General features: G+C 42.5%; 1 protein-coding gene across 2 annotated transcripts in view; it reads right to left on the minus strand.

Annotated features, from left to right (window-relative positions):
- LARGE1 (LARGE xylosyl- and glucuronyltransferase 1) overlaps positions 1-15,880 on the minus strand; it is a 609,955-nt gene that overhangs the window by 255,167 nt on the left and 338,908 nt on the right. For both annotated transcript variants that reach the window (XM_018048226.1, XM_018048227.1), the window contains one exon: positions 1,055-1,226. In XM_018048226.1, coding sequence (XP_017903715.1) covers positions 1,055-1,226 — 172 coding nt within the window. The remainder of the gene's footprint in view (positions 1-1,054; positions 1,227-15,880) is intronic.

Genomic DNA, 15,880 nt, shown 5'->3' on the forward strand with positions numbered 1-15,880 from the left:
ATTTCACCTTCAGAGGATAAAGAGCTATAGAGAAGAGGCAGGAGGGATTTTAAACACAGAAGCCAGCGTGCAGAAGTCAGAAAAAAAAAAAAAAAACACTCACTGCTAGGTTTATCTCTCAATGTATTTGTTTAATATTGAGAATATAAAACTAATAACATAATTTAAAAGATAACACCTGGGAGAGGGGTATTAAAATGGACTGAGATGACCCAGAGGGATGGCGTGGGGAGGGAGGAGGGAGGGGGGTTCAGGATGGGGAACACATGTATACCTGTGGTGGATTCATGTTGATGTATGGCAAAACCAATACAATGTTGTAAAGTAATTAACCTCCAATTAAAATAAATAAATTTATATTAAAAAATAAAATAGTAGTAGGGTTTGTGCCTGCCACTTTCTCATGAATCCACACCAGTTATAAACACTGACTGTCCTCACAGTTTCCCACCTGATACTCACACATACCTTGGGGCAGTGACAAGAGTTAACAATAAAAACTAAGAAGAAACTGACTAGAAAGAACCTCTTAGAAAGCCGAACTTACATACTTCTTTAAAATGATAAACCATCAACTTTTTAATGAAAGAAAAAGTCATAAGAACATTTTCAAACACTCTATAATGAATACCATCACCACCATCTCACAGGCTTTCTCAGCAATCAAAGTATCATTTGATAAAAAGGGAAAACCGATAAATGCATGTCTCCACACAAGGAAGCCAACACTCAATTACGGGCCCACAAAATACACACATTTGATGTCTGTCTCTTACAAAGCAATTCAACAACCCTCAGTTGGGTTCTTCCTATGAACACAGATCTTACCTCTTCAATTATTAAAGACATACAAGCCAATCCCTGTTTCCCTCTAACAAGCATTAACTGAGAGCAGAACTGACGCTCACCTCTGTTTATAGTTCCTTGTCTATTTCATTAGCATGGCCTCCTTAAGAGTTGCCCTCACATTAAAAAAAAAAAAATACAATTGCTATTCTTGTTATGTCAGTCGACACCTTCAGATATCAGGAAAAAATGAAAGAGCTACAATTACCTTTGAACTTGTGGAACACAGCCCAGAGCTCAGCAATGTCTGTTGCAAAGGTGATGTCTGTGTCAAGGACGATGACCCTCTCCAGGTTGGCAGGAAGAGTCTTGGTGAGGACAAGCTTCATCAGACCATAAATCCCAGAGTAGTGTTTGTTGGGGATCCAGGAAACTTCAGACTAGACAGGGAAGTGAAGAGAAAGAGTAGGAGAAAGCAAAAAAAAGAAAAAAATCACTACATTTAAATTATTGCACAAGCATTATAAATAGTGCGTGGTACATAAAAAGTTTCCGATAAAAATTGTTGAGTAAATGAATGAATATTTTCTTAAAGATTTGTTCATGTAATTTACAGTTTGGCTTATGAAGTTCTTTTGGAAGAAAATGTATCTGAATCAAGGGAGAAGGAGAGTAATGTTTTTGAAATAACTACCCCATGCAAATACATTAAAATAAGATTTCTGTTATTATAGAAATTATATAGGCTCACTGGAGAAAACAGTATTCACAAAAGAAGAAATAAAAGTTTCAAAAATGGAACCATACTGTATATATTTTTGCAACCAATGTCTAATTGTTCCTGGATAGATATATTTCTTACAGTCTTATTCCATTTCTGTGCCATTAAAAATGATTACTTAATGGTATCATTAAGGCGTACACTTATCTATTTTTTATTTTTCAGATGGACTTCTTTATTTTATATAAATTTATTTATTTTCATTGGAGGTTAATTAATTTACAATATTGTATTGGTTTTAGCAGGTTATTGTTACTCCATTCTTTTTACTCTCAGATAAAGACACAGGAAGGACTTGGTCATGGTCTATATGCCATTCTGCACTGGGTAGCAAGACAGGATGTACACACAGAAGGGTGACCCACGGAGTGCTATACGGAAATCCTCACACGCTATCCAGGATTGACAGGTGGCTTAGTGGTAAAGAACCTGCCTGCCAGTGCGGGAGAGGCTGGTTCAATCCCTGGGTCAGGCAGATCCCGTGGAGGAGGAAATGGCAACCACTCCAGGGTTCTTGCCTGGAGAATCCCATGGACAGAGGAGCCTGGCGGGCTACAGTCCATGGGGTCCCAAAGAGTCAGACATGACTGAGCAACTGAGAACATCCAAGAATGAACAAAGGAATGACAAGTGTCCCTCAATGGTGGCACATCAGCGAGCCACACACCCTAGTGCCATTTGATAATTTACTGCTGACAATACCACTAGTACTACTACTAGCGCTAATGATAATGAAGGCTAACAACAGTACTGAATACCAGTGTGATGAAAGCTGCCAGAAGCACAGGTCATTTACGAAGACCCTGCGGGCAGGGTCTCGTCTCAGCTGCCACGGGAATCTCCGTGGAAGCCAAGTACACTTGTTTTCAAGAAATGAACATTTGGAATGGAACCCCTTAATGGAAAATGTGGTCGCATCATAAAAATTCCAAAAAATATTCTCCCTTTTGGTCCTTATAATTTCATTCGAGGACACGTTTTTATTTTTTATTTTTTAAGTCACACTTAAAAATGAGATCAAAGTTTTATTCCTGAAGTTTATCACCATGTCATAAAAGTAAATAGCAACAATCCAAATGCCAAAAAATTAAACAGTTAATTAAAACATGGTATTTAAAAAATTTGATAGAGGACTTTCCTGGTGGTACAGTGGTTAAGACTCCACACTCCCAATGCAGGGGACCCCAGGTTCGATCCCTGGTCAGGGAACTAGAACCCATATGCCCTAAGATCCTGCATGCCATAGGTAAGAGCCAATATTTGTTGTTGTTTAGTTGCTAAATCGTGTCCAACTCTTTGTGACCCCATGGACTGTAGCCCACAAGGCCACTCTGTCCATGAGATTTCCCAGGCAAGATTACTGGTGTGGGTTGCCATTCCATTTCCTTCTCAAAGAGACCGCATGCTGTGGCTAAAGAAAAAAAAAAATCCTGCATGTCACAACTAAAAACTGATGCAGACAAAATACACTGATAGCACACTGCGCAGTTGTTACAAACAACACAGATTAAGACGAAATGGAAAGAAACTGACACATGTTAAAAGCAAAAATAAAAGGAAGCTTAAAAATTGCTTTTGCTTATTAACCACTATATATAATCAAACAATATGAAAACGTATCCACTCAGATTAATGCAAAGAAAAAAGAAATGGAAGCACAGCATCAAACACTGACATCAATCATTTGGGGGATAAGAGGAGTACAGTCTCTATAGATAGATATAGATATGAGAAAGTGTTAGTCCTCAGTCGTGTCTGACTCTTTGAGACCCCATGGACTGTAGCCTGCCAGGCTTCTCTGTCCACAGAATTCACCAGGCAGGAATAATGGAATGGGTAGCCATTCTCTTCTCCAGGGGATCTTCCCAACCCAGGGACTGAACCAGGGTTTCCTGCATTGCAGGCAGATTCTTTACCATCCGAGCCACCAGGGAAGCCCCAGATACAGGTATACATACATTCATATATATATTCATGTTACATATACACATTTAATTGACACTTGCCAACTTTAAAAAATTATCAACTGCTAATGTTTTAAAGAAAAACTAAGTGTGATATTCTTCATTTTAAACATATAAGGATCCAGTGATGGGAAACCGGAGTGTATGAAGTCAGTTTAAGGAAGCTATCAGAAAGGACCTTCTCTGATAACTCACATGACTCATTCCATCTCTCACACCTACTCCATGCTATGTTTTCATCTCTGATTTGTTTGAAAATATCATTTTGGCTATTCCTTATTCTCAGTTTTGCAATGGCTCTTTGCATTGGTTCGGACGGTCGGTTCAGTCGCTCAGTCGTGTCCAACTCTTTGTGACCCCATGAATCGCAGCATGCCAGGCCTCCCTGTCCATCATCAACTCCCTCTTTGCATTGAGTGAGTACAATTTTGACCAGAAAAAAAGAATAAATAAACTGAACTCTTCACCATGTGTCAGTTTCAAGAGAAAGAACCACTGACTGCCTACAACCTGTCCCCTTGCTCCTGGGTAGCATGGAGGAGGGAAAAAGAAACAAAAGTTAAAATCTGGACTCTAGCCCCACATGAAGGATTGATCTCAGCCTTGGTCTCTTTACCTGTAAAAATGGAGCTGCTGCTACGTCACAGTTCAGTTCAGTTCAGTTGCTCAGTCGTGTCTGACTCTTTGCGACCCCATGAATCGCAGCACGCCAGACCTCCCTGTCCATCACCAACTCCCGGATTTCACCCAAACCCATGCCCGTTGAGTTGGTGATGCCACCCAACCGTCTCATCCTCTATTGTTCCCTTCTCCTCCTGCCCCCAATCCCTTCCAGCATCAGGGTCTTTTCCAATGAGTCAGCTCTTCGCATCAGGTGGCCAAAGTATTGGAGTTTCAGCTTCAACATCAGTCCTTCCAATGAGCACCCAGGACTGATCTCCTTTAGGATGGACTGGTTGGATCTCCTTGCAGTCCAAGGGACTTTCAAGAGTCTTCTCCAACACCACAGTTCAAAAGCATCAATTCTTCTGCATTCAGCTTTCTTCACAGTCCAACTCTCAGATGGACCTTTGTTGGCAAAGTAATGTCTCTGCTTTTCAATATGCTGTCTAGGTTGGTCATAACTTTCCTTCCAAGAAGTAAGTGTCTTTTAATTTCATGGCTGCAGTCACCATCTGCAGTGATTCTGGAGCCCAGAAAAATAAAGTCAGTTACTGTTTTCCCATCTATTTGCCTGGACATGGAACAACAGACTTGTTCCAAATAGGAAAAGGAGTACGTCAAGGCTGTATATTGTCACTGTGCTTATTTAACTTATATAACTTATATGCAGAGTACATCATGAGAAACGATGGGCTGGATGAAGCACAACCTGGAATCAAGATTTCCAGGAGAAATAGCAATAACCTCAGGTATGCAGATGACACCACCCTTATGGCAGAAAGTGAAGAACTAAAGAGCCTCTTGATGAAAATGAAAGAGGAGAGTGAAAAAGTTGGCTTAAAGCTCAAGACCATGGCATCTGGTCCCATCACTTCATGACAAATAGATGGCTAATGTAAAAACTGAAGGAGTTTAAAGGACTCAACTGCTTGGTACACAAAACATCCTCAGCAAATGTGGTCCCACCCTTCATCCTGATTCTCTCTCCCCATTTCCAGTATGTACATAGCTATGCTTGGGTTTGATCTCTGGGTGAGGAGGATCCCCTGGAGAAGGGAATAGCAACCCACTCCAGTATTCTTACCTGGAAAATTCCATGGACAGAGGAGTCCATAGGGTTGCAAAGAGTTGGATGTGGCTGAACAACTAACAAAGAATTGATGCATTTGAACAGTGGTGTTGGAGACCACTCTTGAGAGTTCCTTGGACTGCAAGGAGATCCAATCAGTACGTCCTAAAAGGGGATAAGTCCTGAGTGTTCATTGGGAGGACTGATGCTGAAGCTGAAACTCCAATACTTTGGCCACCTGATGAGAAGAACCGACTCATTTGAAAAGACCCTGATGCTGGGAAAGACTGAAGGCAGGAGGAGAAGGGCACGACAGAGGATGAGATGGTTGGATGGCATCACCAACTCAATGGAGATGAGTTTAAGTAAACTCTGGGAGCTGGTGATGGACAGGGAGGCTTGGCATGCTGCAGTCCATGGGGTTGGCAGAGTCAGACACAACTGAGTGACTGAACTGAGCTGAGGAACTAACACACACACGCGCGTACGCCTCTTCAATACTGAAGTCTGGCGGCATCTCTGGGATCTAGTACAGAACTGAACCTTGGGTCCTAGAGTCAGATATACTTGCATTCATATTATGACACTGTCAATTAATCACCATGTCCACTTGGCCAAGTCTGCTAGGCTTGAGTTTCTGCCGTTTATAAAAGGGAGTCACTTCCAGTGTATCATTATCGGTCAGGGTGTGGGTGAATGCAGAATTTAAGGGCAGAAACAAGGCACTGGGCAGGCTTGGTGAGGGGAAGAGTTGGGGGCCGTTACCACTCAAGGCATGAAGGGCCAATGCCAGCTGCTGCTAGTATCCAAAGAAGGGAGTCAGGAGAAGGAAATGGCAACCCACTCCAGTATTATTGCCTGGAAAATCCCATGGACAGTGGAGCCTGATGGGCTGCAGTCCATGGGGTCGCAAAGAGTTGGACACGACTTAGTGAATAAACCACCCACCACCCACAGCAAATATAGGGTGCCCTGTAAAGTTTGCATGTGATTGATTTGTATAATTGGCACCATTTAATTGCACTGTTTTTTCATAGAGGCTTTTGCTGGAGAACGTCTCTGTACAACAGGTTATCTGTTTCTCAGCTACAGTTGGCTGGGAATTCAGGAAAGGGCATGGGATTAATGAGGAGGAAGGGATGGACTTATCCTTAGGCATATGGAGACATGAAAACTAATGCTTTTATTCCTACCTTTTAGTCAGATTCTTGATCTAAGGACCTATATCCAATTTCTCACTGTCTGTGTGCTATGGAAGGGATGGGTAGGTAGATTCACATGAAAAAACCAAAGTCAGGCTGGCATTGATAAAAGTGGGGGCTGACTCATACTTCAGTAGGTTCACCAGAAATCTCCATGGCAAAGAATGTAAGCTTTGGAGTCAGACCTGAATTTGAAGCCCAAATTACCTTACAAACTAGATATGACACTAGGCACACCCAAGGTCATAAAACTAGTAAGGACTGGAATTAAGATGAAATTCCACACTGAATTATAGCATTTAGGAGACTGAAGAATTTGTATTAAATATTTGTATATGTCTACCATAGGCAGATAAGACACCATACATAATTTAAGGGGTGTCTGAAACACACAGAAAAAAGTCATGGAACCTAAATTTTCATTATTTTCATTATTTTTAAAATTAAGATATCAAATAGGTCTCTATATGTGCTGTAACTTGTTCAACACTTTTCTCCTTTCTATAGTTCTCATGGACTCTTTGACCCACTATAATTTGGCTTCTTTCTTTAATTGAAATATTGTTCATTCACAGTATTGTATTCGTCTCAGGTATAAAGCAAAGTGACTCATATATTTATATACATATATGAATTTAAATATATTTATTTCAGATTTATATATCTTTATTATATATATTATATATATTTTTCAGATTATTTTCCATTATAGGTTATTATAAGATATTGAAATATACTTCCTTGTGTTATATGGTAAAAAAAAAAAAAAAACAAAGAAGGGAGTCAGATGAATAAGCCCCTTAGCAGGAGCAGTGATCTTCAGAAGAGAGACATGACCTTGCTGCAACAATCCCTCAGGATGGATCAAGGAGAGAGATCTCAGCTCCCTCTCTCCTCCTGCCCCTAGGACTCCTGCCAAGGTAGCCCACTGGGCAAACCCAAACATAATCCAGTGAGAAAGTAAGCTTGGGGATGCAGTCCTTAGGCATCAGCCCAAGGGGAAGAGTGAAGAAAGACAAGAAAGAACCCAGAGGGACAAACCTAACAGAACAGAATGGCCATTAATTTAAACAAATGATGGCAAGATCAAAGCACCAAGCCTTACACATCACAGACACAACACACATCTGCAGGATGGCTGGGGAGATGGAAGGATGCATGGGGAGACAGACGGATGGATGGACGGACAGATGGATGGCACAGGAAGGTGACTGATTAGTCGCAAATCCTCACCAAGCAAGATGCAAAGCTATAGCTGGAATCTGTCAGGCGAAATGTTTATGTTCCTTTCCGAAACCATAGTCTTCCTTTGAAGTCAGCTTCCAGGCCAGCCATCACCTTAAGATCTGACGCCTGAGGACTCTGAATAATTCCCTCCCGTGGGTTTTATAAAACTCTTCCTCGTGTAAGCCTGGGCCTTTGGAACTCAGCTTGGTTTCCTCACTCCCCTGAGAATTTGCCTGAACTGAAGCTTGGCAATCACCGGCCCATGCCGCAGAGTCGTGCTATTTAATCAGACCTTTGATTAACTTATTCATCTATTTTGGTTACCATCAAAGCAAGAGAGCTTGGTGGAGACCGAACACCAGCACGTTGGGTTAAGCCGTCTAATTAGACAGCTCCATCTCCCGGCTTTATTTTTCACACACAGGCGAGGCACTCGGATGCATCTCAGAACAGTGGGACTATAGGAATAAATTAATCTCAACATGAGCCCAGGCCTGAACGTCGCCCCAAGTCCCCGACTTAATACATAATCAATTAAGTTAGAGTGTTCAATTAGAGGTAAAGGAAGCATTCGAATGGGTTTGTATTCAGAAAGAAAATCCCAGAAAGCAAACTAAGGAATCTAGTGGGGAAGAACGTGCGGTGAGAAGCAGATGTATTTGTTACAAATGGCTCCTTCTCTTAGAAGCAGTATGGAACCTGCGCTCTCTGCCTCTGTCCAAATCTTGCTCTTCCTCCAAGTCCCAGCTTGGAAGGAACCAGCCTCCAGCCCCCTTCCCTGCTGCCCAAGGCTGGATGAGGACTCCCAAACCGAGCTGTTTCCTTTCCTTTGGCACAGCAAGCCATCACACTGTGTCTAATTTTCCATGCCTCTTTCCAGCTCTGGACTATAAATCCTTGAGGTAGGCATGATGTCATTCATATTATGGTAACAACACAGTCATTTGATCATGTGCATGACTGCAGACTTAACCAGGCCTCAGTTCAAATGCCACCTGTGACATTTTTGCCAATTAGGAGAAGAGGCATCTGTAATTGCTTGGGTTCAGATCGGTACAGTACATTGAAAAAGGCACAGCTTGTTGAGCCCCAGAGCCTGGTTTTTAGCACGAGTTCTAATAAGCTTATAAGCTATGTGACTCAAGGCAAATCACTTAACCACCATAAGCCTCAGTTTTCTCATCTGCAAAATGGGAACTTCAAATGCTCACTTCACAATATTGCCGTGAGGATTACAAAGCATCTATTCATTAAGAGAAGGGAAGTAAATGGGCTTCCCTGGTGGGTCAATGGTAAAGAAGCTGCCTGCCAAAGCAGGGGACATGGGTTTGATCCCTGGTCTGGGAAGATCCTCATGCCTTAGATAAACTAAGTCTGTGTGCCCCAACTACTGAGCCCGTGCTCTACTGAAACTACTAAAGCACACGTGCCCTAGAGTCCATGCTCAGCAACAAGAGAAACCAGAGTGAGAGCTCCAGACACCACAACTAGAGAGTAGCCCCAGCCCGCACAGCAAGCAAGACCCAGCACAGGCAAAATATGCATATAAATTGTAACCAAAAAAAAAAAAAAAAAAAAAAAAAAAGAGGGAAGTGAAGTCCATTCCCTTCTCCTAATGAGTGTGTGTCACTGCTACCCAGATTCAGATGATACATGATTTGGAACATGATAAAGACAAGACATTAAACCCAGGGATAGAACTCAGGTCTCCTGCATTGCAGGTGGATTCTTTACCAGCTGAGCCACAAAGGAAGCCCAAGAATACTGGAGTGGGTAGCCTAGCCCTTCTTCAGCGGATCTTCCTGACCTAGGAACCCAACCAGGGTCTCCTGCTTTGCAGGTGGATTCTTTGCCAACTGAGTTATCAGGGAAGCCCATAGTATTAATAATTTTGACAATAAAAGGGAAACAGGGAACAGAGATACTTCTGACAGAGAAAATAAATCACCCATATCTTTTCCCTATATTTCTATATATAAGATTAATAAATCACAAACTGGGATCTACTGGGAAAGGTGAAGCCCTCTCTAGTGAATCTCCAAATTGGACCACACATCCTGGGTTTTAGGAGGAGGGGAAAAATGGGTGTGAGTGGTCACCCATATAACTTTTACGGGGAGTCTCCTGGTACAATCCACACTGCTACTGATTTCACTTCCAGCCTACATACAATAAACTCCAGTCCAACTGAGGATATTAAATTCTTGGAATCAACAGAAAGAAAGTAAAAGTGTTAGTTGTCCAGTAGTGTCCAACTCTTTGCAACCCCATGGACTGTAGCCTGCCAGGCTTCTTTGTCCATGGAATTCTCCAGGCAAGAATACTAGGGTGGGTAACCATTCCCTTCTCCAGGGGATTGTCCTGACCAGGAACCGCCCAGGTATCCTGCACTGCAGCCAGATTCCTGACCTTGTGAGCCACCAGGGAATCAGTGTGGAGAAGACCATCTTCAGAGGCAAGTTACAGAGACCTGGAAGGCGTCATGCAGACTGGCCCCCGGAGTATGCTGTAGAAACACCACCACCTAGCTGAGCGATATCCTAGCATGTTCCTCATCACTGAACATGCCAAAGGGTTCATGTAATTAAAATAATAAGAATGAAAGCTAGGTTTATGTTAATGGACAGATTATTATCCTTCCAATGGCTGTTAATAATTCTAGGCAGACATGCTCTAAGATTTAATTAGCAAAAATGCAACTGAGCTTAAGATACCACTGAATGCACTTACATAAAGGAGCATAAGCAATTCTTACGGGGGCACTGGGATGCCCCCATAATGATAATACTATCTAGCCTTTGCTGGGGCTTGAGCTGTTTACTGGCCATCAGGCCCTGTGAGGGGCTCCTGGGGGGCTTCCTAGGTGGTGCTAGTGGTGAAGAACCCACCTGCCAATGCAAGAGACGCAACTTCGATCCCTGGATTGGGAAGATCCCCTGGAGAAGGAAATCGCAACCCATTCCCGTATTCTTGTCTGGAGAATCCCATGGACAGAGGAGCCTGGTGGGCTACAGTCCATAGGGTTGCAGAGAGTCAGACATGACTTAGCGATGGAGCACGCAAGCACGCAGGCACTGTGGGGAGAGCTTTCTATATGCTGTCTTATTTACATTGCTTCCAACTAGACTAAAGGTCAGGTATTAATATCCCTGTATATGAACTGTGGGGGGAGAGGACTGAGTCCTTTCCCCTTCCTCAAATTTCAGCCCCTCAGCCTTAGATACTCTGCTCTGAAATGATGCAGTGTTTCTTTCTTCTTTACCCTTCCCATAGTTACTGGTCTATTCAGAGCTGTCCTCCACTCCTCAGGGCTAGTAACTGTAGGGTCGTAGCCATGACCCTGCCTCCATCAGTGAAATCTATGTTCACCAAGAAGGAGCTTTTTTCAAGGCAATTAGATACAAAGACTTTGGAGTTGGGTATTCCTGAATTGAAAATCTGTGGATTTTAATTTTTTCACAGGAGTAAGAGTAGTATATCTTGCGCCCTTCCTAGGAAATTGCTCTATTTCTAATCTGGAATCTTTCCTCATCATCCTAGGAATATTTTCTGCTCAAAATAAATTTCTTCAGCCAGGACATGGAAGCAACCTAAATGTCCGACAGAGAAACGGGTAAAGAAGACGCGGTACACATGACTCAGCCAATCCTGAAGGAGACCGACCCGGACTATTCCCTGGAAGGACTGATGCCGAATCTCCAATACTTTGGCCACCTGATGTGAAGAGCTGACTCACTGGAAAAGACCCTGATGCTGCGAAAGATTGGAGGCAGGAGGAGAAGAGGGCGACAGAGGATGAGATGGCTGGATGGCATCACCAAGTCAACAGACATGAGTTTGAGCAAACTCTGGGAGATAGTGAAGGACAGGGAAGCCTGGCATGCTGCAGTTCATGGGGTCACAAAGAGTCAGACACAACTTAGCAACAACAATCATTAAAAGGAATGAAAGTGAGTTACTTATAGAGACATGGGTGGACTTGGAGACTGTCATACAGAGTGACAAAGTCAAAGAGAGAAAAACAAATATCGTCTATTAATGCATATATGTGGGATTTAGAAAAATGGTACAGAGGAACCTATTTGCAAAGCAGAAACAGAGGCATATGTATAGAAAACAGATGTATGGACACCAAAGCGAGGACGAGGGGGCATCGGATGTACTGGGAGATTGGGATTGACATATATACACTATTGATACTGTGTATAAAATTGATAACTACTGGGAACCTACTGTACAGCGCAGGGGACTCTACTCAGAGCTCTGGGTGACTGAACGGGAAGGACCTAAAAAAGAGGGGACATGTGTGTAGATACAGCTGATTCACTTTGCTGTACAGCAGAAACTAACAAACACTGTAAAGCTACTATATTCCAATACAAATTTCTTTCAAAAAGGAAAAAATAATACATTTATTTTACCTATCCACTTTTTCCTGTGGATTAAAAATCACCTTGACTCATTTTTAAAAGTTAAAGAAGAAACCATCCTGGCTGCAGAATGTCTGAAAAGTCATTTGCCTTTCATGTTGTTTCGGAATGGTTGTCTTGGCAACCAACCTGTATGTTCAGAACATAATTGCTGAGAAATGGAAGATAAGAAACTCAGGTGGGTGGGGGACCTTGGGCCATGCCATGGAGGACTGTGAACTGAATATAAGCTCGGGAGTCTGAACGGCCAGATTCCCACTGGCGAGCTCATTGCTCTCGTCCTCAATCTGCTCACCCATAAAAGAGAGGAAATAAATATGTATCCCATGAGGTTTGCCAAAGCACTAAACGAGGCAAGAGAATGAAAGGGTCTGGTACAGTGTGTGCTATACTGCAAGCGCTCAACATAAGCTTTTCAATTGGCTAACAGCTCGCACTCTGGAGTCTGACTGCCTGGCTTTGAATCCTGGCTCCATCACTCACCAGGCTGGGTCACTTTGAAGTAATTAAACTGCTCCATGTACCTCTGTTTTCTCATCTGCAAAATGGGCATCCACACAGAACATACTCCATAGGCTTGTGAGAATTCTGATGCTGTATATAGGTACTGACAATTATTTTTAATTGGTAGTATTACCGATGATGTTTAGAAGAATAGAAGAGATTATTACCTACAAGATAAAGTCATCTCCATTTGTATTTACCCTTGCCAGCAAAAGAAAATAAAATGCTCCAGTTTAGCTCAGCTGGAATCATTTAAATCAGCATTGACGGAACACTTAATATGGGTCAGGTACTGAGAAGGGGCTAGGGACTAGCGTCCACAATGAATAAAACATGGCTGGTGCTTGAAGAGTTTATGCTCTAATGGATATTCATTATCCTTTGCTGCATAACAAGTTACCTCAAGACACAGGAGCTTAAAACCACAATAATTGTTTATTATCTCACACAGTTTCTGTTAGGAATTTGGAAGCCCACTTTCTGGGTGGCTGTGGCTCAGGATTCCTCAAAAGGTTATAGTCAAGACCTTGGTTGACCTTATAGACATCTGAATGCAATGGGATCTGTTTCAAGATGGCTCACTCCTACTACATGCCCGGGAATCGAAGCTTGCTGTTGATTGTTGTGATAGTTGTTCAGTCATGTCCGACTCTTTGTGACCCCATGGATTATAGCCCTGCAGGCTCCTCTGTCCATGGAATTCTCCAGGCAAGAATACTGGAGTGGGGAGTCACTTCCTTCTTCAGGAGATCTTCCTGATCCAGGGATGGAACCCGGGTCTCCTGCATTGCGGGCAGATTCTTTACAGTCTGCACCACCAGCGAAGCTCACCAGGGCTGTTGGTAGGAAACTTCAGTTCTTCACCAGATGGACCATCTCATAGGTCTGTCTGGATGCCTTTACAACGTGGCAGCTGGCTTCGCCCAGAGTAAGAGATCCGAGAGATAACAAGAAAGAAGCTAGGATGTCTTTTATGACTTGGCCTCAGAAGTTGCATGGTGTCATTTCTGCAACGTCTTATTGATTATACAGGTCAGCCTTGGGCGACATGGGAAGGGATCAGACAAAAGTGTGAGTACCAGGAGATGCCGTCATTGAGGGCTATTTTAGAGACTGGCTTCCACAATTCCAATACTAAGACAGTAATAAGAGGACTATGATAAGCTCCAGGCGTATGCACAGCAGCAGCCTATAAGGACAGTCAAAGGAGGGTGGCTGGAAGGAAGGGATAATAATCACAGATGTCTGGAAAAGATGAGCCTTCAATTAGGTCTGGACAAAATGAGCTGAAAGTTGAGTTTTTCAAATATTGAGAGAAAAGCAGGATGGGAGAGGTGTCTGCATCAGTGAAGGCACAAAGTTATAAACAAACAATCATGTGTGTTTGTGTGTGTAAAATAAGTACAATCTGATATATCTAGGTAAAGCTTGAGGCTGCAAGTGATGGAAAAGGCCTTGGGGAGGAAGAGACAGACAAATGTTGGAGTGCTCTGATACCACGCTAAAGAATTCTGGATCATATCGTAGGGCCCGGGGCAAGAAACAAAAGGTTTTCACTAGCAAAGACACAAAATCTCAATTGTAATTTTGAAATATACTCTAGTAACCCATGGAAGAGAAAGAGTAACAGAAGGCAGTTGACAGGCATCAAGACCTTGGAGGACGTCTACAGAAAATGCAGATTGCCAGGATCATTGCCAGAAGTGATGATTTATCAGGTCCAGAGTAGAGCCCAGAAGTCTGAATTGTTAACCAGAGCGCCATGAACCCTAAAGCTGGTGTTCCAGAATACACCCTAAGAAACACTAACTTGGATAAATAGGAAGCATTTATTTCTTCAGGCATTGTTGGTGGAGTCATTTACACTGGATCACCAGGTAGCTTACTGCTCAGAAGATATAAGATAGCCCTGAGACTTTCCTGGTAGTCCAGTGGTTAAGACTTTACTTTCCAATGCAAAAGGCGCGGGTTTGATCCCTGGTTGGGAAACTAAGATTCCACATGCCTCCCGCCCAATAAAACAAAACATAAAGCCGAAGTAATATTGTAACACATTCAATAAAGATGGTCCACATTAACAAAAAGCCTTGAACTTGACAGGGTTGGATGTATAGGGAGAGAGGACCCTTTTCAAGGACTAACAAAAGAAAGTGTTGATGGAAGATCAGGGGTTCTTTAGATAATCCTATGTCACATGGCATGGAGGCTTCCTGGCTATTCTACTTCTAAACTCAGAAATCCCATTTCAACAAAAGCATCTCTAGGTCACCTCCTGTGAAATTCTAAGTGACCAGTACCAACAGGAGAGCTAAGTGAAACAGTTCCCATCTCCCCACAATGGGGTCTCGCAGGAAACCTTGTAAGAGCCCCCAGATTAGTCTTTATGGGCAACAGCGATCTTATGAGGTGTCAATGAACATTTATTCAGAAAATATAACCCCAGCACACTATGCGGCATCAATGAACACTTATTCAGAAAATATAACCCCAGCCCAAAATGAGTTATCCAGCTTTCACCTGAAATGCTCATTATTCAGAAATTGACTGAGCAGCCATCTTCCGCAAGCATAATTAATTCGAGGATGATAACAAAGGCACAGTGAATCAAGAGGAATGTGGTCACAGATCTGTAAACACATTCCTCCCAGTATCAGTGGCAACAAAACCCCTTCCTCGCTCATGCCTGGCAAGAAGCATCCTCTATTTAGCTCTGTGAAGCTTGGGGGGATTGGTCACTGGACCATTTATGGATCGTCTGAACTGCTCTGAGTACTTTATGTTATGAAATGGAGCATTTCAAAGCACTCGGAGTCCTGATTTGTGAACTGGACTGTTACAGTGGTTTAATTTCCTGAAATATTGCTGCCTTCTTAACTAATAGATTTTTCAATGCACTGAGGAGAAAATTGCATTAGCTCCTGCATAGCCTGGACTTAATATTTTTAGAAGCTGCAATTTTTCTTATTACAGTCCACGGTACTTATTTATGTATGTCTACTTAGCACAGTGTCTGACACACAGAGGCACTCAGTGAATAATTTTGAAAAACCGGAACAATACATGTAAACAAGCAATGCTTACTGAGAACCATTCCTTTGAAGGGGATACATCGGTAAACCCGCTTCATTCATTCATTCGTTCATCATTTCTTCCTTCAAAGATTAGATCAATGCTCGGAGATAACAGTACAGTTGAGGAGACATGAAAATGATTTCAAAAAGCATTGTCACAGCATTCAGATTAGAGGTTTACCT

The sequence above is a fragment of the Capra hircus genome, chromosome 5 (assembly GCF_001704415.2).
Source record: "Capra hircus breed San Clemente chromosome 5, ASM170441v1, whole genome shotgun sequence".
Taxonomy (NCBI): Eukaryota; Metazoa; Chordata; class Mammalia; order Artiodactyla; family Bovidae; genus Capra; species Capra hircus.